The sequence below is a fragment of the Melospiza melodia genome, chromosome 4 (assembly GCF_035770615.1).
Source record: "Melospiza melodia melodia isolate bMelMel2 chromosome 4, bMelMel2.pri, whole genome shotgun sequence".
NCBI classification, from domain to species: Eukaryota; Metazoa; Chordata; class Aves; order Passeriformes; family Passerellidae; genus Melospiza; species Melospiza melodia.
Genome location: NC_086197.1, coordinates 56,662,764 through 56,685,611, shown reverse-complemented (window position 1 = coordinate 56,685,611; position 22,848 = coordinate 56,662,764). Strand labels below are relative to the sequence as shown.

At 44.3% G+C, this 22,848-nt stretch overlaps 1 protein-coding gene across 3 annotated transcripts in view; it reads right to left on the bottom strand.

Moving 5' to 3' along the window:
• Positions 1-1,307: 1,307 nt before the first annotated feature.
• The window catches only part of GRIN2B (glutamate ionotropic receptor NMDA type subunit 2B), a 207,535-nt gene continuing 185,994 nt past the window's right edge, over positions 1,308-22,848 (bottom strand). For all 3 annotated transcript variants that reach the window (XM_063154709.1, XM_063154710.1, XM_063154708.1), the window contains 4 exons: positions 12,603-12,763; positions 9,531-9,718; positions 7,509-7,747; positions 1,308-5,692 (listed from right to left, as the gene is read on the bottom strand). In XM_063154709.1, coding sequence (XP_063010779.1) covers positions 3,785-5,692; positions 7,509-7,747; positions 9,531-9,718; positions 12,603-12,763 — 2,496 coding nt within the window. In that variant the 3' untranslated portion in view covers positions 1,308-3,784. The remainder of the gene's footprint in view (positions 5,693-7,508; positions 7,748-9,530; positions 9,719-12,602; positions 12,764-22,848) is intronic.

The following is a 22,848-nucleotide window of genomic DNA, read 5'->3' as shown; positions in this document are numbered from 1 at the left end:
TGTGGAGTTTTGTCAGACTCTGGTATGAAATCCCATTCTTTTCTGGACAGGTAATAAACAGCACATGGGTGGTTTTCTAGTATAGACAACACCTGCTGCTAATATTACCTGTTTGATTCACTTGAATACTTACAATGAAAATACACCAAATCTAAAATTCTAAATATATAATCAGAGTTTAATAACATCATTGATTTATTTTCTTGATTATGAATTATACCCTCCCCCCTCCCACCCCTTCCCCTTCATCTCTGTCCCAAAAACTTGTTGACCTGTCAGAACTAAAATAAACAAAGCAACCAGAAAAGATCACTTATAGGAGAAAGGATTAACCTGATGGACACGTGGCCTAATATATTATGGGAGAAGGCAAAATACCAGACTCCTGTGGTTAGACCAGTGGTTCAGTCCAGAATTTCCAGTTCTTCTTTTCTGGTTGCCCTAGAGCATTCATTTGAGTGGTTTGTGGCACAGTTAATATTTGCAGAGCACTCGAAGTGTTAACAGTGCTACAACAGTAAGAATACTAGATAATGATTTTGGCAAACTATCATTTGCCGATCAGTGGAACAAGGGACAGACCAGTTCGGAGAAAATACGAACCAACTTTCAACCCGGAACACAAAAATCAGAACCTTTAAGAAGAGATTTGAAAAAAGTTCCATTAACTTCTTTTTGGTTTGTTTTCAGCTTAATTTCCCTGCAGAGCCACCCTCCAGGTTTCCTCGTTCCAGGTGGGGAGGGACAGAAAAGTACCGAGATAACCACCAAAGAGATTAGCTGCCCTCGTCAGCTGTCAAGCTTCCCAACCCCAAGCCCTTAGGAAATACCAGAAATTATCACGAGCTTTCCCAGGTCCAAGATTTCTAAACCAAAGTAGCATTGGAGAAGTCTCTTAATGTCAAAATGATGGTCCAACCTGAGTGGCCAACTTGATGGTTCACCCCACCACTATCAAGACAGTGTAGTGCCTTGAGGCCCAAATTCCACAGAGAGATGCTGGTACAGAGAGTTTATATGCAAAAAGGAATTGGGGGTGCTCCCATCAAAACATGAAACCCTGCTGGCAAGGCTTGAAGTGACGTTCCGGCGTCTTCCATTCATGAAGATAAAGGTGACAGGGCAATACAAGGGGCCTCAGGGGAACACAACACACATGGGTTTCTCTCTCTCTCTCTCTCTCTCTTTTTTTTTTTTCCTCATTCATACGGCCTCGACCTGCGTAAACCGCTTCCAAAAATGCAGCCTGAAAAGTCATAGAAAACAAACAGAACGGAAACAAACTTCCCCTCCCTCCCACCCCACGACCTGAATATTCACAAGAAGAGAAACACCAATTTATACAAAAACGCAATAAAAAAGAAATATTTACAAAAGAAAGGAACGCCTTCTTGGTGGCCGCTATCAGAGGTGTTCTGACAAGCTGCCGTGTGTTCTGGATTGCAGATCGCTCTGTTAATTTGTTTGGTTTCTTTTTTTACTCTTTTCCTTTTTGTTCTTGTAATGAGAGAAGAGGGAAAGAGTAAGAAGTGCCCTTACCCCAAAGACTAGGGGGTGGCATCACAAAGACTCTTCCCCTCTTTTCTCCTTAATTTCCTCTGTGAAATATAAGAAAATATTCCCCTCACCAACCCTGCCCACCCTCTCCTCACACACTTTGACTTTACAGGAAAATCCCACCCTCCCCCCTGCCTCAGCTTAAAAAATAAATAAAATAAATAGGTAAATAAATAAAAGGCCTTCTGTTGGCTTAAAAAGAGAACGACAAGATAAAATCAACCATGGTGTGGTGAGGAATGTGAGAGAGGTGGCTTGCAGCTCAAGAAATGTGGCTCATAAAGACAGGGCTGCCATCTCCCTTCAGAGTCAATCCTCAGCAGTGTCCCCATGCCCTCAGCACAGGACTCTCTCAACCCTTCACCTGGTGAGCCATGGTGAATTGAGACACTGGGACAGACCCAGGATAAGCCATAGAGACTTTGCCATATCTCTCAGGATGGGAGGGGTCAGTCCACACCCCCACCTCTGGAGATAGATGACATATGAAAGGTGTGCTCAGCTTCTCATTCCTACCATTGCTCCTTTTCCTTTAGTTTAGCTTGCATCTAAAATGATACAATGAAAAGAAAAAACGCTCTTATTGATACTAAGTGCACCAGGAAAGCTGTCACTACAACTGCAGGGATGGGAAACCCTAGGCTATTCCAGCTTTACACCTGTGCTAGTATCTCTCTCTTTCACACAGAGGCACACGCACACGTACACGCACATCTCAGCTTTGTACATCTTCAGTCTTCAGCACAAGTTTCTGTGCTCTCTGGCATTTATTCAAGCACATCCCTTCCCAGGAAGACAAGCTGTGTACTTCCTCTGCACATTCAATAGTAAATATACACATGGGTGCATACACCCTCCTCCCATTTTCACATGTGCAAGGAGGCATTGAAACAGTCCACCAGCACCACCAGACTCACCCTTCTATGGCATTTCTTTTTTCCTTTCCACCATTGGCAGAGGGCACCCTATTCTTTTTCTTCCAACCTGCTGGCCAAGTGTAGAGAGAGCAGAAGGATTAAGCTCCTTCTTTCTCTCCCGTCCTTGCTGACAGGACATCCCAAAATGGGTTTGGTGTCCCCTGAAGTGACAGTGAAAAAACTCCCCACCTTTCCCTATTCTTAAGCTCTGTTCTACTGTGTTTGTTCTCCAGACACCTCAAAGGATACTGGGTTTATTTTGCTTTCTTCATAGATATTTCAAGTATAAAGTTATTGTATATACTTGCAGATAGACAAACCCATACTATATACTGCTCCCACCCTTGAAGAATGTCAGAACTAGTGAGCAGCTCACAGCTAACGAACCAATCCTGTTCCTCTTTCCTCAAATCCTTCTTATTTCTGTGCAAACCAGCATCTTTTGTCTAAGTTTGGGAAACCAACCCTGGAGTCAGAGAGGCTCAAACTCCTACTCCACTTCTTTTCTCTATCTCCCACTGGTCTGCCATAGATTCAATGGCTGTAATAAGCCATAGTGAAACCACTAGCCTGACCTGCAGACAAATCTTCCCTCCCTCCCTCCACACCCCTCAGCAGACAATTCAAAATTTTAGCGTAAAATTTCTCAGCATATACGCAAATATATATATATATATATTTCAGCCCTAAACCCCCATAGTCTTCACAAAATAATGTAACAAGAACCTCAATATACCTAACATGTAAGTGCATCATCAAGTTAGTGTTGTTATTCTCCCTTCACTTTCTCCACGTCAAACACTACTCTTTTCTAGGCAGTTTTAGGAACAGTTGCCTGAGCAAGCACATTTTCCTGCATGTCCATTACACTGCTGTTGCTGCCTCCTCCTGTCACACACACACACAGAGACGTGTGCGCACATGCCTTTCCCTGCTGAAAGCCAGCAGAAGTGAACACTGAAGTCACTGCTGCTTCTCCTCAGCCCACCCCTTCCCTGCCTTTTTCTCTGCTTCCTGAAACCATGAGCAAGGATATCCAACTCCGACATCACTGTAAAGTGCAATGGCCAGGAATGGAGGAGAATGGGAGGAGCGAGAACATGGAAAAAGAGATAAAACGGGAGGCTTGGGAAAGGAGGAGGAGGGGAAACCAAAGAGGTGGCACTTGTCACCAGTGCTGCACTACTCACAACTCCAGTATCCCACAAACTAAGGACGACTCAGGAGAGTAGCTGATGGGATTGATCCCACCCCACCCTCCCATGCTCCACATACATCCCCAGTCCCTCCCCGCGCTGTTCCCCTCTCACTCAAACGTCAGACTCAATACTGGAGAGTTTCTCATAAACATGCCCGTTGCTGGAGCCATTGAAAGCCCTGGGGTTTTTGTTGTTAGGCACACAGGGGTTGGACTGGTTCCCTATACAGATGTCCTTCTGGAAACGGGCTGGCACAGCCCCATGAAGGGCTGAGACCACCGGCTTGTTGGTGGTGACAATGGCTCGGAAGTCTGGCCTGGCTTTGGGCCCTCCTGCCACCACAGGCTGCCTGAAGAAATAAGATTTGCTGCCGTGGAGCAAGCATTGGTCATCCCCAAAAGTGGGGATGAAAGGGTTTTGGGTGACCCGGTCGGGGTAGAGCGACTTGCTGAGCATGTAGCCCCCACTGCTGCCGGGGTTGTTGTGGTGGTGGTAGCTGGTGGCGGGCACTGAGGACTTGTTGTTGGCAAAGGTGGTCTCACTGGCTGGCATCTCAAACATGTGGGCGTAGGGGCTCCCCTCCAAAAAGCGGCCCTTGTCCTTGAGGCTGACGCTGCGGGGGGCCAGGGCCGAGTCATCCTTCTGCAGGTCCACAAAGGTGTCGTAGGAGTGCTGCCGGCGGAGTTTGTTGCGGTTCTTCTTCTGCACCTTAGAGGCAGAATTGGAAGGGCTCTGAGGATATTTGGAGGAGGAGGTGGCACTGGTGGCCACGGGCACAGGGGCAGGCGGCTGGTCCAGCTCTTGGAGGGAGTTGTCCTCACTGATGTCGTACAGGTTGCCCGCTTTCTTGCAAGCCTCACAGCGGATGCAGGCCTGGCGGGTGGAGTTCTGCCCCACCGTTGATGGCGTGTAGTTGTGCAGTTTAGAAGGGCAACTGCGGCAGAAATTAGCCCCGCTCCGGTCTTCCCAGTCTAGATTGGTCAGGTTCTTCTCCCATGGCGCTGGGACCCCACTCACAACACTATGCTTGTGCTCATTGCTTCCACCAAACTCGCCTGAGCCGTGCTTGTGATGGGCCCTGTTAGTGCAGGATCCACCCCCTCCTCCTCCCGTGTCACGCTTAAAGTCATCTCCCCGTTCTTTGTAGATATCCGTCAGGTCCACGTGCTCCCAGTGTGGTGAGTTCTCCTTGGTCCGAAACTGGTCAAGGTAGAAGTCCCGTAGCCCTTCCTTGTCCCTGAAGTAGCGCTTGTGGTCAGGTGAGCGGGGCGGGCGCCGGCGGTAGGCCAGCTCTATCTCATCAAATTCCCTCCGGGACTTGGCGGAGGCTGGGCGCTTCTTCAGGCTGTCCTTGTACTGCTGCTTCCGCCTCTTGGCTGCATTGCCCTCAATGTTGCCATAGGTGACCGTGTGAGTGGAAATGTCAGAGACGTCTGAGCGGATCAGGTCGTCGTGGGTCCCACTACCCCCATAGCGGTCACTCTTGAAGGAGAACTTGCCATAAAGGTCACCCAGCTGGCTGTGCTTGGCAGGGGGTAAGCCCAGGTCCAGGGGCTTCTTCCCGATGGAGCGCGACTGGGCGTTGAAGGGCGGGTTGTCACAGTCATAGAGCCCGTCGATGGAGCTGGTGCTGCCAATGCTATGGGGGCGGTGGTGGTGGTGGTAGTGGTCCTGATACACATTGCTGTCCTTCAGCTGGAGATTGCCAAAGGTCCTTTCCACCTCACTAATGTAGTCACTAAAGAGGTTCTCCTCGCAGGGGGGGTTGTTGTAGGATTTGCAGTCTGAGTGGGTGAAGCTGCGGCGGTGCTCAGAGATGTCGTAGACGGATGACTCGCGGCGGATAAAGTCCAGGGCACTCTGTGGTGAGCCGTTGACCCCTGACAGGTTGGCCATGTTCTTGGCTGTCCGAAGCAGGCGGAGGATGTTGGAATGGGTGTTGTTCATAGTTGCTGTGGGGGAGTTCATTGCTGACTGGCGTTCTTCAATGGCCACACCGTGGATGCAGCTGTAGATACCCTGAAATGAGAGAAAGAAAGGAGGTGAGCAGTCCTGCAAAGAATACACAGAGGGGGACCTAAACTGGTAAGCACTCTGTGCATCAAGGTTCTGTTCCTGTAGGATAGTAGGGCCTATCAGCCTTCCATCGTGAAGCACAATCAAATCAAATGAAATCAGATCTGCTGTACCAACCCTTGCGGTTCTGACCCTCTTTCTACCCTCACATTTTTCTTTTCCCTCCATTCCTCTTCCTCTGCTTTGTTTCAAGTTGTATCACCAGGATGGAGGAATGTCTGCTTGCATCTGTGAAAGCTAGTCAAATCTAGTGGGTATAACACAGAATTGTAAATGGGGACAATAATATCCTTGGGAATAAAAGAATCAAGACAAATGATTCTGTGGGGATGAGAGGACAAAAGTCTGTTTTGGCCCCTGAAAATCATCTGGGCATCAGTGAATCAACAAGACAGGAGCTATCTTAAAAGGGAACAGCTTCATTTGTCATAAACTTAGTTACCTTTATCACCACTACAGATTAGAGAAGGAAACAGAGAAAGACCAGAACTCTAGGACAGGTATTTAGATATTTTGCATGTTGTTGACTGAGGTACAATAGAATTCTTAATTGCATTCTGTTAAATTTAACAGTGATAACAGGCTCTAAATTGACACCCCTGAAAGCAGAAGTCCTCTACTCAACCTCAAATCAGATAACAGAAAGGCCCAATTTCCACACATTCTCCACAAGCTCATTTCACCCATGACTGTTTGCAAGGGCTATTCCTAGGAACAGAATGAAAGGGGCTCCTTTATTCCCTGACCTTCCAAGTGGTGCCTGATGATTAATGTCAATTGTGAAATGGACACCATCACATCATGTTATCATGGTTTCTCAGCAGCTAGCAGATGATGAACACTTTTCAGACCTTTCACCAACCTGGCCCAGGTCTAACAGATAACCACAGAATGAAATAATCTATTCTTAGCTTAGGGTCACCAAACACAATGCCCCATCTCATCTCCAGACTAAACCACATTAGAAACTAACAATATAGAAGAGAGGCTGTGCCCTTGCATTCTGAAGGCTTTGTCATTTCTCTTCAATATGTTATGCAGCAATTATATACTCCTTGTACAATCAAAGTAACTTCTGCTACATCAGATGCTGAGCTAAAAAATGCCAAGGTTTGACCTCACTTCAGAATAGATCAGGAGAATGGACCAGTGGCTTGAAAGAAGGAAAATAAAGCTCCAAATGGGATACTGCTAGCAACACTAATAGTAGAAGATGACTCAGAAATGGCTAGAATCTGTTTTAAATGTAAATGTTGTACCCTAAGGCAGATTTGCATAAAGCAATTGCTAAGTTTATGTGGTCATCCTCTGTAAAAAGATTTCTGCATAGTTCAGGGCATGGCTTTCAGTTAAGGACTTCTGACTGTCAATGAAGGCACACTTCTAGTTAACAAAAGGTCAGCTGAAAAGCCGTAATTTAGAGGACAATGTAAAAGTCTTGAATATCTAATCATGCCATCCATCATTACTTGATTACAACTCACAACTGACTTTGGAGGAGCAAACAGTAACAGTTAACTTGTCTTTTCCTGTGTTTTCATCTTGATGTGAAATTTCCATTTCCTTTACCATAATCCAGCAGAGACCAGCGATGTCACAGAAAAGAACTAACATGTTTTTGCAACGTTAACAGTGCAAAGATGACACTGTGAAGACTGCCACCTGTGTATTAGACAGTCTTGGTGGATATTCCCATCTCCAGCACCTAGGACTGTGTAAATAAAGCCTCTGTTTGTCCCTGACAGTTACTGGCACTCACCCTGCTGATGGAGAAGACCACACCAGGCTTGCCAGAGCAGACACCCATGAAGCAGTGGCGGAATTGCCAGTAGAAGAGATGCTCACAAATGAAGGTAATGAGACTGAGGGCCATGGCTGCTCCCAACATGTAGAAGACACCTGCCATGTTATCTATATCCAGCTGGCTGCTCATAACCTCATTCTTCTCATTGTGACAAATACCAGTGAGCCAGAGAGCTTCCAGCTCCTCCATCTCCCCTAGAATGACAGACAAGAGGAAAGAAACAGGTTAGATAGTCCTGCAATGGCTGAAGAGCTCAAACTGGGGCATACTGAAAGCAAGATCTAATGTAATTTCCAGTCTTCACGTTCTTTTTCCATATCTCCAACATCCATAAAATATCCTGACTGCCCTTCTGATGTGGGCAAGTGCCATTTGTCACAGGAAAGTCAACAGGATTTTTCCAAAGCTGATATTAGCCATAACAAGCTGTACCACAGGACACAGCTATGATGCTTGCACTGATGTTTACACTGAGATCCTGAAACAGTTGTCCACCATGTGACTGAAGACCTGGCTTCACAAACTTCCACTTTCATTAAGTCAATGAAGGGAAAAATTAGTGACTGATAGTGGTAGACAAAAATTAATCACTTCTAGATGAAAACATTGTATGTTTCCAACTCGGAATCAAAATATTGATTGTTTTCAATCAATTTTTGTTTCCATCATATCCATAGCTCATTAAAACCAAGTGCAATGTTCCAAAAAACACTTGAGTATATTTTTACTTGTTTTTCTTCTCTTCAATTTTGTCCAAATTCAACACTTACAAGGGCTTTGACCAATCAAAAATTTTACTAATTTGTATCAGCTATGAGCAATGTTCTGTACTCTAATTTCATACACCACTTACTACCATTATGGAGCTTTCATGAGGGGTGAGAGAGAGGTAAACACTCACACTCATGCACGAATATTGGGACATTCAGAACAAACTAATTTGGCAGGATGACAAATTGTTTCATGTTTTTAGAAAAGTTTGTTTTTCACGTTTTCCATCTCCGGTCCAGTGTCGGGGGAAAAATCCATACATTTAAGTAGTGCCATAACAGAATCTTTGATGCTTTGTGGAGAACTTATGTCCTTCTCTGAAATAATACATACTAGGCCTTCTAAGAAACAGAACAATCTATCTGTCAGGTGGCCAATTTTCTGAAGTATGTCCAAGTTATGTTCTTTCCATATTTATAGTACTGTATGTTATTTTCAGATTTCAGGGGAGAAAAAGAATACTTATAAATAAAATAACCAGTGAATTTTATTTATTCATAAAAAAAGGACACAGGAAAATGTAATGTGAAATGGAAAGACAGGAAAATACTTGCGAAAAAGGAATTTATTTTCTTATGAACAGTTTTTGTTAATACCAGCATTTTCTCTGTAAATTAAGAAGTGAACTATGTAACTATAATGTTCTAATTAAAAACTCATTCCAAAATATGGTTCTGAGCCTCAAGTTTTTCTTGGTTTTTTAAAAATTTGGTTTTGGGCTATTTTTAGGTTTTGGAAAGTCTGATTTAGCTCTTTCATCCAGAAATATTTATCAATTCAGTAAAGTCTGCATGAATTGATCCTGTCTGGAGCTATAAAGTATGGAATAACCACAGACAATCCACTATGATTAGTGGGTTTGGTCATGGCAAAACCTCAAAGCTAGTGAAAAATTCACACCAGAGTTCTTGTTTTTACAAGATATTTTTCACATAAGATATTTTTCAAACACACATCTGATCTTGTTCTATGAAAACTTTAGTGCTTTTGGCACTAAAGCCTTTTGATGATACCACTACCCTGCATCAATAACAAGAAAGAGTGACATTCTCGCATTTTTGGTGTGTTGCCTCTAAAAAAACCCCATTAATAATTCCATGTTCTCAACTCACATCTGAAGCACCAGAGCTAGAAAATTCCATTTCTTACATGCAAAACTCGGTTTTTCTTAGGAAAATTCCAGCACTTCTCTTTCCTGTCACTTACCATCTCCAAAAAGCTGTAGAATTGCAAGATCAACCTGGCGCTTCCAGCCTGAGTCCTTCTGGATGGCAATGCCATAGCCAGTGGAGGCAAACACTTTCCCACTCCCAATTGTCACCAGCTTGCAGCCTTCATCTCTGCCAGCCATGTAGTTTAGCACTGCTGCATCATAAATGAAAGCATCCAACTTCCTGTACAGAGGCAAGAAACAAGAGGGCATAGTACAGAAAACATAAGACCTGCATAAAATCAAAGGTGGTTTTAGCAAGCTAAGGAAGAAATTAACCTCTTTAAGATGGACTGCAATATGCCATGTAGAATCATAGAAAGCTTTGGGTTGGAAAGGATCCTAAAGACCCCTTAGTACCAACCCCCATGACATGGGCAGGAACACCTTCCACTAGATGAGGTTGCTCAGAGCCCTATCCAGCCTGGCCTCAAACACTCCTAGAGATGGGGCATCCACAACTTCATCACCTCACAGTAAAGTGCCTCACCACCATCATGCAAAAGATTTTTTTTCCTAATATCTAATCTTTCAGATTGAAACCATTCCCCCTTGTCCCATCACTACATGTACTAATTAAAAGTTTCTCTCCAGCTCTCTTGTAGGTTCCCTTCAGGATGGTCACCCTAAAGTCTTCTGAACAATCCCAATTCTCTCAGCCTTTCCTTGTGGAGATGTGCTCTTATCCTTTTAATCATTTTGGTGGCCTACTCTGGACTCACTCCAGCAGGTCCATGTCCTTCCTGTGCTGGGGACCCCAGAGCTGGATGCAGCACTGCAGGTGGGGTCTCACCAGTGCAGAGCAAAGGGGCAGAATCCCCTCCTTCATCCTGCTGCCCACGCTCCTTTGGATGCAGCCCAGGATACAACTGGCTTTCTGTGCTGTGAGTGCCATTGCTGGGTTGTGCCCAGCCTCTTGTCCACCTGCACTCCCAAATCCTTCTTGGCAAGGCTGCCCTTGATCCCTTCATGCCCCAGCTGGTGTTGATACCCGGGGTTGCCCCAACCCAGGTGCAGCACCTTGCTCTGGGTCTTGTTAAACCTCATTAAATCTTCATGTGCCCACTTCCTGAGCCTGTCCAGGTCCCTCTGGATGGTACCCCATCCTTCAGGTGTCATCTTTACTTTCACCATACTTAGATTAAAATCTAAGCCTAAAGCTGTTTCACAGGTGAATCTGGGTTAAAAATGAGAATCGTCTATTTCTTTCTGACTATGTGCTAATCATCATTTCTGATCTTAAAGGAAATTTGGAATACACACATACTGCAAGATAAAGATGAATGAAGAGGAAGTCAAGGGGATCTATATCCTTAAGAATAGCTTATATTTCTCTACTGCCTTTCATCTCAAAAGAATCTAAAATGCCTTATAAAATATATTAATATTAGATAGCAAAGGAGGGATTGAAGTAAGGAAAATATTTTCTCCAGTTCAAGTACTGACATGACTTAGCTGAGAAAAACTATTTTTTTTCAAATCAAATACAGTCAGGACATTATGTTTAACCCCTCAGTTACTGTGAAAAGTACTACCAGATCTTTACCAATGTCAACTGGCCACGAGAGCAGCTTTATAGTTTACCCTGTTGAATTGGTCTTTGTTAAAGAATTTTCAGTTGAAAATCACAACAAAAATTCTGTTTCAACACAGAGAAATCCCCATTATGGACTGTGTAGAGAGCACAATGGCCTGGTGAGAACCTTTTCACACTGCAACAAATTGATTTGGATGTGGGGGGCAGTCTCAGGAGGCTGCATCTTCCACAAACCCAAAGACAGCCGATGAGTAAATCCTCCCACTAGATCTGAAATGAAACATTTTCTAATAAATGACCTAAGATCTTCCAGTTGCACATTATCTCTCACATACTAAGTTTACAATACACCTCCTGCACATATATTTACAGTACAGCGATTATCTCAGTTCAAGTGCTTCTCTGTGAGGAAGTCTGTCCAAGGGTGAACATGAAGCCAGGATGACATCTATCACAAGAGATGACCTCTCTCTCATCCACGACAGTGCATATTTATTTCCTGAATGATGACTATCCTGGCAAATGTACTTTCCCAGGATGATATCCAACTATGGTACAGCCATTTGCAATGGGCTGCAGGCCTCTGAACCTGGCAAATAGGTTTAGGAATATTCAGTCAATCTAGTAATTAAATTGGCTAAACATCTTAATTTGTGCTTTGAAACAAACTTTCTCCTAAGAGTACAACATGAGTGTAAGCAAAAATGTTTTTTATTCACTGTGGCTGGGCTCTGACAACCAAAATGGTCAGTTCTGAGAGCAGGTCTTTAATTACAAAGGACAAAGGTTCGCAAAATGTCATTTTGAGTTAGGTCCTTTGCAGATTCCCTGTTATTAAAATGGGATGAGCTATTCAAGCATGCTTTTTGCTAACGATTTTTCCCATGTCTCCAAAATTACCTAAGGAAATGCTTACATTTTTATACTTCCATATTATTCAAATAATGTTTTGTTTAGCCCTTGATACTAAAATATTCCAGAGAGTGGGCTACTTCCAAACTATTTGCTTCAAACCTACCTTCCATTATACTGTATTAGCTGGCGATACACTGGGGTGGGATTAGTCTGACAGCTTCCTGATTAACATAATCTTTTACACACAGAAGGAGGGAAAACAAAGGAATTTCCAGATGACAATATAAATGCTCTGAAAAAAAACTTTGTCCACAGAGACCTGTGAGCTTTTCTTCTGTATGCATAAAAACCCATCAGCATGAAACATCTTGATGAAGCAAGGTCTTGGGGACCAACACACACACGGATTATGCACACAGGGATACAGTAGATCCTCCTTTTCATTTTTTAAATTCTTATAAACACAGCAAATCAAGAAACTTTTAAAAAGTATCAATAGAAAAACGTGGTAAAAAGAACCACAGAGTCACTCTCCTGTGCTACTGTGGTCTTGCTATACTTTTGACCATGGAATGACAATCCAGGTTCATTTTTCAAACCCTAAAACTTAAATTTTCCAGACAAGCATGCAAAAAGGCAGATTTCTGTGGTGAGTAAGCATGCAAGAAAGCCTCACCCAGTCTTCAGCGAGAACAAAGCATCGTCCACACCCCTCTGATTGAACTTCACCATGTAGCTGTGCATTTCAGGGTAGTTGTTGCGGATGTTCCTTTCCGTGCTGCCATTGGGAACCGTCCCGAAGCGGAAAGGGGGCGAGAAGTCATTTGGTTTCTGGAACTGAAGAGACAGGAAAAGGAATATTTCTCACAGTCTTTCAGATGGAAGCAGTCATCGGGTTGGGAGAACATCAGAAGGTTGATCTGATTTTATTTTATTATCATGCAGAAAACATAATTGAAAAGATATTTTATTGTTTTCAAAGATGAATATCTCCTATTAATGCCAAAGACACAAGAAGTAAATCTGAGGAAGTTGTTCTTTTTCTCTACTCTGGATTAAGTGCATAAAATAGTCAGTGATCAGAGATTAAGTAGGAGGTTAGATAAAAGCAAAATGGAAAGGGAAAATGTAACAGTGGTGCTGGAACACAGTCAAGAAACGGTTTCCAATAAAATCTATGTGATGTGCTTTTTATCCACAAACTGTCATTTAGTTCCTAAGAAGTATCTTTTCCAACTCTGTGGATGCCTTTACACTTTCTGGTCCTGACAGAGATAGAAAAGTAATTAATGAGCAGAGATGCCTCTCAGCACACACCTCACACCCACTTCACCAAGCAAATTATTAGCTTTCAAAGTTTTGGGCAAATGTCCCAAATAAAATGCTGTTAGTGGCTGCAAGTTACTAGTTACATTTGATGCCCAGAACAGAGCTGGCAGAACACTCCAAAGCTTTTGCTGCTCACAAGAAATACATTCATCATATCATTCCCCCACGGCTGCAAGCCTCTGAGATTTTATATGCCACTTGCTTAACTCAAGTCATAATCAATGCTCTCTGGGATTTTATGAGGAGTAAAATTTAGACTGTCAATTATCAAGACTGCTTAAAACCCCTAGAACCATCAGATGAGAAGGAGCACAGAACTATAAATTAGGATCTGAATAAGCAGTAACGAAAAAGATGCAAAGGTAGGTTAAATGGAAGGAAGCCTCCTCCTCTCTGGATATATAAAGCAGTAGCTTGCCTAGTGTTATTTCTTGGCTCCCAAGTGTGACTGTGTATTTCTATGATCCTGAGAAGCACACTGAAAAGAGGCTAATGGTCACACCAAAACCATTTAAGAGCAGGAGTGCACCTGGGTCATGAATACATGCAGTCATGCACTGCCACCTTCTACAGGGCTGCAATCCACAGATAGTTCCAGCTCAAAACACGTGCAGATGAGCCTTGTTCTTGAGCTCTACTTAAAGCCATTTGGGAACTTGGTCAGCTCAGCTGAGGAGGCCAGAGCAGTGTATCTCGCTCACATCTCAGCCATGAGGACAGCTGGAAGCTGGGTCTGTGGGTAAATTACACACTGTTCACTTGTTTCTGTGCACCAGCCAACTCATCTCTCCAGTCTGGATGGCAAGAGGGGCCAACTTGCATGTGCATGTGAATGTGTAAGAGAGAACACGTGTCCTACTGCTTTAAGCCAATAAAAAAACATCGGGGCTGTTTTTCTGAACTCAGGCTAGTGCATCACCAACAAAACACAAGTTTCACACAGCATAAAACAGACTGTAAGGTGTCTCTTAGAACTCTGTCACACCCTCTAGGGAGGAAGAAAACTCGCAGCTATCAAAGACGGTAATGAAAGCAAACTTTGATGGGAGGAAAATCACCGCAGCATGCTAAAATTATTCTTTTTTACTAAGCTGATTAAAGCAGCAGCCTAGGGGACCCATCACAAGGAGGGCACTGCCATGCCAGACACAAAGAAACACAATCTCTCCCCTGACATGCTAAACCAGGGGATTGCAGCATGGATGGGCAACTTGCTTTCCCAGAGGCTGCAGAACCCCACTTTAAAGGCATACAGGACATTCCCATTCCCACAGAGCCCCCTGACAGAGTGCAGCCAACAGGAGAAGCATCAGGCTGGCCTGATCAGCATTTGTGCGACTGAGTTTTGGCCACATCCATTTTGTACCTCCACCCTCCATTCCCAGTCATACAATCTCTGCTTTTGTCTGCTTCCATCATGGTGCCTACAAACTGGAGTAAGAAGGATTACAAAGGCAGGCATTTCCCTGTGATAAGGGAAATAATCCCAGCTCTGAACTATCTTTTGTTCCCACACTGTTCCAGAGCCCATAATAGCAGTCACAAGTGAAAGGTTCCAGAATCTCCTGGGCAATCAATAAATAAATAAATGAAAACACTTCTGTTGTAAGAAATTACTGTTTCTGGCTACAGGAAAGGCATATTTCTAGAGAAAGAGGCCAGGTTGATGACTTCTTCAAATTCACATACTACTCATTCATTCACCAATCCTTACCTCCTGCTGACTCCTTAGTCAGACCAGATCTTCAAATGCAAATAACTCTACACACACCAACATGCACACACACTTCTTCAGCAATAGCTTGGTGAGCAGCAAGACAGGCAGTGATATGAAAGGATCCATGTGGGGCCCACACCAGACAATTTTAGCCTGAATGCCCAAGAGGAACACAGATCCCCAGCTAACCTAGCCTAATGTTTACAAAGCTGAAAGTAAGCAATGTCCAGCTGACTCCACAGTCCCTGCAGCCAGAAATAAGCAGCTACTTCTCCCTATTTGAGAAGTAATAGCAGTACATGCATAGAGTTTTCTGATGGGAGATAGCAGTTCAAAAATCCCCATGTGTTGCTTGGCAGTAAGTGGGCACAGCTCAGTCCAAGGATGAAGGGATCTCCAGTGAGCTCTCCAGAGTCAAAAACTATTGCATCATTCTGAACTAACTTCTGTCCCACACAGCTCATCCTGAGGGAACAAGAAGATGTGTGAACCTTCCCAGAAAGTTCATGGGACAGATGGGGAAGGAGTGTGTCCTCTTCTGCCAACAGAGTAGAGGAATGTGTGGAGGAGCTGGAGATGATTTGTAAGGAGGAAAGTAAATTGACAGATTGTCAAAGAGCTCAGTAAGGAAAGCCACTTGTTTGATTTCTCCCAGGGGCCGGGACCATGACCCTGGATCACAAGTATCATCCCCAGGGAAGCAGGGCTCTTTGGCAGACGGGTCTGTAGGGAGTCTGAGACATGAGGGAGGAGCTGATGCACAATGCAGGGGCCATTACATGGAGGAAGCCTGTGCAGAGGTAATCTCAATGCTGCAGGGAACACTGACAAAGGAGTTAACCACAGATGTGGACAGAAAGGGTCAGGATGTAGATTAATTAGAGAACTGTCCCATTATTTCATGCAAAAATTTCTCCTGTCAGAGCTTTAAGTCACAAGTCACAACAACTTCACTCCAGGCATCTGCAAAGAGAAGTCCTGTGAGGTTCTGGCAAAAAAAAAAAAAAAAAAAAAAAAAAAAAAAAAAACCAAAAACCAAAAAACCAAAAACAAAAAAAAAAAAAACCAAAAAAAACGTGGTAATAGGGGAAAGGAAGGTAAGCAACTACATCAGTTGCTGAAAAAACCCAGCTGTACAGGGTCCACACTTGTAGGAGCCCCACGTTGTACCTGCCTGCAGCAGGACAGGTGTCCTGCTGCCCAGCTCTACCTGCCTCAAGGGGTGACTGCCTGTGAGGAACCAGCAGAGCTCAGCTGCAGTCCTGCACCCAAAGAGCCCCCGACAGAGATGTATCCCTCTTGCATCCTCCCACTCATTCACCGTGGAACCTCTGCTGGGAGATGCTCCCCTATTATGTACCCAAGGTGGTGTGCACATCCTCTCACCCCTGAAAGAAGTCCCACTTGCTTCACATCAATTGTGAAGGTGGATGCTAGAGTTGGGGTGGAAAGCAGGCACCGAGGATGCCTGAAGGGCTGCAGTAGCTCTGGGCCATGAGATATCTATGTTCAGAGCCCAGTGGCTGCCTGCCTCTTCAACCCCTCACTCCACAAACTGAAATCAAGGAGCACTAAGTGCAAAGCAGACCTTGGCTCTGCAAAAGTAACCTCTGCGAGTCAGAGAGCAGAAATCTTCCTCCTCTGGAGAGCAATAAACACACAGGCTGGAAGCTGTTAGCACATTCAGGGCAGAGAGCTCCTTTGCCTCTCCTCTCCCCACCTCTCCACGAGCGCTGTTGACAGCGGCAGTGAAAGCGGGCTGAAGTGGCTCGGCTGGCAGAGCTGTTTCATTAGCAATTTGGAGCCGTGCCGTGCAGAAAGCAGCATTGTTCTCAGATGTTCAGATATCAATCTGCATAATGAAACAGGTGATAGGAGCTCTTCCCATTCATGCAGCAGCAAATGGAGGGGATTTAGAGATGAGGGGAAGGGGTTATGTCTAATTGGCGACAATTAATTTGATGAGAATTTTTTTTTCAATATATTGTCTATCACCGAATGGATCCTACAGAAAAGCACATCTGCACTTATTTATCTGCCTCATGTAGGCCCTGTTTACACTGTAAAGTGTTTGCCAATAGCATTGAAAGCAGTTTCCCAAACTCAGCAAGCTCTTGCTACAAAAAGTCTCTTTTTTATCAGCCGATCTACTTTTACACTGCTGAAAAAAAGCCCAAATCAATGCACTGCTGAATAACATAATGAGATGGCAGAACTTGGCACAAGGGTGGGCGCGTGGGTGTGTGGGTGTGTGGGTGTAGTGCTTTACCCTTACACAGCCTCTCTGGGAGGGCTCCTTACACTCTGTAAAGCCCTGATGACCAGTTAAAGTTTTCTACCGCAGAGAGCTCCACAGCTCTGACCCATCAAACTGAGAGCCACAAATTCAGCTCCTCTGCTAGCTGCAAGTCCAAAAGAGCTTAAGCCCATGTTAGATACTTTTGAGCTCACTTCATTTACCCAAAAGTAAGTGCCAAGCTGAGATGCCTAGGGAATTTCACCCCGGGAACAGGTCTCTCATAGTCCCTGTGTCAAATTTGCCCACACCTAAAATAGCTCTAGACATCTATATCAGCCTAAATGAATCTAGCCACTAGGCCATTCAGCACTCAGGGCATCTCCCACCAAAAGCACAGGGAGCCAACCACTATGGGTAGCAACAAGCCTGAAGTGCCCACCGGCCCCCTAATGTACAACTTCTTTGCATTGCCCAAACATCCTTGATTGTCTCCTCTTGTTCTGGTTCAGCTGTATGTCACTGCAGTCAGCTTGCCCCTTTCTTCATTGCCTGAAAATCCAACCAGGCTGTTTACACAGGAGCTTCCTTCAGAACCTTAAAAATTGAAGAGTGGGTCAGTGGTTTCCAGGTCTAACTCTGAGGTAGCTCTATGCCTGTACTTAAGTCCTGATAGGTTACACATGTCCACAGCAGCATGTCTTGCCATAGCTGCCTTCTGTGTCTGTCCTCTGTTTTCAGCTAGGAAATGAATTCTGTCACAGCTAATGGACAACTCTCAAAGAGAAAAAGCTTGGTTTTTTCTTATCCCCAAAATATATAATTTTTGTCCTCAAGCTGCACCATAAACAATGTCACAGAATCCCAAACCTGTATTTGACCCTGAGAAGATGTCTCTTCCACCTCTGTCTCTCCAGTGAGTCTCTCCTGGGCATCACCATTCCTGACAGCTCTTAATCCAGTTCACTGTGGAAGATGGCTGGAGACTCTTCCATTCCCTGGACATTGCCCACCAGAGCTTTACTACTAGAAAGTTGTTCCAAGTATCTGAACTAAAGTCTTCCAGCTGCAAATACAACTGCAATATTTTCTGTTATCTTGTCTGTGAGCAGGGAAATCCAAATAGTTTCTTCTTCTCTGAAGGTGAATTTTATGTTTTTGAAGACCATTGTGTTGCTGCTTCTCCATGTTCTTTGACTGCAGCTAAAGAAGCCCAGTTTCTTTAGTCTTTCTTTGCAAGCTGTGGACCTGCAACCATTCTTGCTGTTGTCCTTTGGCTGTATCCTGCAGGTCTTTCCTTTACTTACCTTTGGTTGGGGAACATATATGTTCACCAATCAAGAACAGATCTGATCCCCATATCAAGAACCATATCTTGACGGTTCCACCATATCAAGAACAATCTGATCAAGATCCAAAAATGCTGAGAGAATATTACACTAAAAAAGCTTGCAGTAAGGCAACACAAACAATGCTAATCAGAGTTCATGCTTATTATTCCTCTTCTCAGGGCCTCTCTGTATTATATCATGTTTTGTCAATCCTTCATTTTCAGCTTGCAAGTTCTTCAAAGCTGCAACTCTGTCCTGATCTGCATCCAGGTAGCGACCAGTTTGTTTCTGGAATGTCAATCAACACTGCCAGCACCATCTTCAGAGCTTTTACTGTATTCCCTTCTTTCTGCAGTTGGATTGTGCACGTAGGCACATCCACAAACCCATGGCCCCAGTCCCCTGTCCTGCTAGAGGAGGTGCTCTACAGATTTCGAGCACAGAACTTGCAACTGCTGGTGGCTTGTTGTTGTAGGCACTGTAAAATTGACAAAATTGAATCCCAGCTCTGAGTGGACTAGCTGTGCCAGCCCAACAGCATAGGCAGAAAAGCATACTGCAAACCTAAATCTTAGCACTGGTACAAGTCTGTGAGGAGAGCAGACTAAAGTGACTGTGCTGCTTATTCTCTATTATTAATGACTCTCTTGTACAGATACTTCTTGAGATGCATTCCTAAAGCATCCCTCTCCTCTGTGCACAGTCATGTAGTTTTGACATTACAGACATTTTTTATTTCCAAGGTGGAACTCTCAGCCATTTCCAAGTGACTATGAGTTTTCAGATCGTCCTTTTACCCTAGCTCTTTTTAGTTCCCTCCTGCATTCCGTCACAATAATATTCTCTGCCTCTTCCGCAGTGGCTGGGACTCCTCAAGCTCTGAATCCAGTTGCCACATCAACTCTTCCTGAAACCCCAGTTTCATTTCTTTGCTAGTCAAACAACATGTCTTGATGCATAAACAAACAAAAAAAAAGGAAGCTAAAAAAAATGGGGACCAAACAGCACCAAATCAAATATGTCAATTTTGGGAGGGCATAAAATTACCCTGTCCTCCCTCAGACTTTGACTTTGTGGTTTATCTTATTATTCAGTACCCAGTGATGTTTCAAATTCTCTGTCTTGCTTTGCATAGCGCTTTCACCCATGAATTGCTCTAGATAAGTCCAAGAAAGGAGTTATCAGTTAGTGCAGCTGACTGCAGTGAACTTGGCAAAGAATTCTATTAAAGTCCCTTTTAAAGGAAGATGTAGTGTGGGTCAGACCCACAAACAAGAAAGAAAAATATCTGTGAATGTCTGTTGGTGAAATATGGACATGTGCGGGTCAGGAAAGGGAACAGAGCAACCTGGTGACAATGCAGAGGTGGGGGGGGGGCAGGTGAAAGCAAAAGAAAAGAGTTCAAATATAGCAACTTTAAAAATAGTTGTCCTTGCAAAATAACTGAGATGAAAGCAGAGATCCAATTGGTGGAAGAAGCCTCCATCACATGCAGTTATTGCCAGAGCAGTGCACACAGTAGGACTGTGCAGCCTCTTTGCAAGCTGGATTGCCATGTACAGACCTGCTCTGCTCCACTCCTGCACCCTGGGCAGGGCAGCATCCCCCCAAACAGACAGCATGTCGGGGATCCCACGTCCTCCATGGACACACCTGCTCGTGCCTGCTGCCACCACACTGCCTTGATGCTGACCCAGGCCTGAGGGGCCCCTGCAGGATCCCACATCACGAACAGACAGAGCCCACCCACCACCAGCACACCTCAGCCTTCCGCGTGGGGCAAGTGCGGGAACATTACACAGGCTCTGCGCAGTTTCTCCACCTGACAGGTAACAGTAAAGCCTTAAATATTCCTCAGAACACATGTGGCACTACATAGGCTTCAAGTCACTGCTGGGTGTCCCTCAAGCTTGACCAGAAATCTGCAGGAATCACTGAGCTTCACCAGTCAGAGCCAAAAGCTGCAGTGTTTGTACGTATGGTATCAGAGCACCACAGTCATAGCTGTTGCAATGAAGGGTGCTATGAAATCATAGCTATGGTGCACTTTAATCTTGGTTGCATGCATGTAGAGGATGGAGATGATCTGTTTATCCAGCATCAAATCATGCCATGTATCTAATTCTTCAAAGACAGCTTCTTTGGAAGGTACACACAATGGGACAAAGGGTATCTACTGAATAATACCAGGCAAACACAAAAGAGAAATTCATGAGGTAGAAAGATGCCACTTACTACACTCATGTTAATATCATTAGGAGGGTAGATGTTCATTCAGAGGGAGAAAATTAACTGATTAAAAAGACCTTGAGAGGAGAGGTGACAGCTAAGTACAGAGGAATTTGAAATCTGCTTTGTTTGCACATGAGACAGCTGGTTAACAAATTATGAAACACTCTGAGAAATTCAGTGGATGTAGTTTGGTGGGGAAGCAATTCCATTTTTCACCCATTTTCACTAACAAAGGAAGGTCAGATCCTCCTGTCTTCTGAATACTAAGAGTAGCCAACCCACTATTATGTGGGTACTATCCACTGGGCAGCAGGGTGAAACCTTGCACAAGCCTGGCAAACCTCCAAAAGACTTCACAGGGGCCATAATTTTCATCCAAGCAATTTTAAAAGCTTAGTAATTACATTAGTGCAATTTCTTAAGCATATCTGTAGGGCAGAGATGCAAAGCAAAAAGCAGGGCACTTCAGACAGGGCAGCACCTTCCCAGAGCTGGGAGATAATGCCTTCCTTTTACCTTCTGATGAAAACTGCCTCCTACCTGCAAGTGAAAGACAGAGAAATGAAAGCCACATCACTCCCATGTGAGTCCTGGGACACTGAGCTACATCTGGAGTAAACAAGTCTAATGGGCCACCCAGATTATGGGGAAGCTTGACCTTGAGGAGCCAAAGGCCTGGGAGAAGCAGGGCAATAAAGTAAAGTAAAGCATGCAGTGAAGTAAAAATGTTTGGAAAGATACAACCTGCCAAGTATTTATCAAGTATATGTATGTGCATATAACTCCAAATGTCACAGTCACTAGGCATCAGGAATGAAAGTGTGGGGATACAGCTGTTGCATTTTTTGGGTTTTTTTTTTTGTTAATCCTGTAGATTACTCTCATCCCTTCCCCACCAGTGATTCAGCCCTGATCATTCAGCTGAAGGAGGTCAGCTCTCATCTCTCAGGCTGCCAAATTTTGGTGGCAGGGCCATTGTCTTTTACTTGACTGCAAAGTGCCAAGTACATTTATGGCACCATATAAATAATAAATAAAAATATTCATTGTTTTCCTGTCCCCTGACTTATACTGATGTGAGAAGCAGGACAATCCTTTGCTTCCCTCTCTCACTCTTCCCCTTACGTAATTCTCCAAAGACAGCTTTTTCCAGACTGCCAAGCAATTAGCACAGAAGCAACCAAATTTACCCACTCCCTCCAAAGGGGATAGCTCCAAGAGCTGCTGAAAAGGAAGATGAAAAGAAAGGGTCAGTGGTGGCCAAGGCCTGGAAAAGGCCAGGGTGCTGTGGAGAGGGAATCCAAAAGCTGCAAGCTAAGGACTACGCCACGGCCCCATCCCCAAAGTCCCTCATCCTGCAACTCTCATCTGTACCTGCAACAAAACCCAGGGGTTTGCATTTCCTCCTTTCCAGCAAGGATGAACTAGGCTGACAGTCTGACTCTGAGTATCCCCTCCCCTCACATCTTACCTGCTTAAGTTCCCAACTGAACTGCATTTTAGCTGTAGAAATCCTAAATAGTCCCATTAGAAGATTTTACTGTCATTAAATAATAGAATGGGGTGGAAGGGACTTTAAAGACAATCTAATCCCAATTCTCATGCCATGAGCAGGGACACCTTTCACTAGACCAGTTACTTGGACCCCCATCCAACCTGGTTTGAACAGTTCCAGGGATGAGGCTTCCCCAACTTCTCTGGGCACTGCTTCCTGTGCATCACCACCATCACAGCAAATAATTTTTTCCCTAATTCTTAATTTAAACCCATTCTCTTTCAGTTTGAAGCCTTTACCCCTCGTCCTGTCATTACATGCTCTTGTTAAAGTCTCTCTCCATCTTTCTTGTATGCTCCCTTCAGGTACTGGAAGGCCACAATTAAGGCACCCTGAAGCCTTCCCTTTTCCAGGCTGGACAATCCCGGTTCTCTCAGCTTTTCCTTGTAAGGAGAGATGCTCCATCCCTTTAATAATTTTGGTGGCCTCCTCTGGACTTACTCTAGCAGGTCCATGGTTCTTTTTATTCAGTAGACAACACCCCAGAGCTGGATGCAGCACTGCAGGTGGGGTCTCACCAGT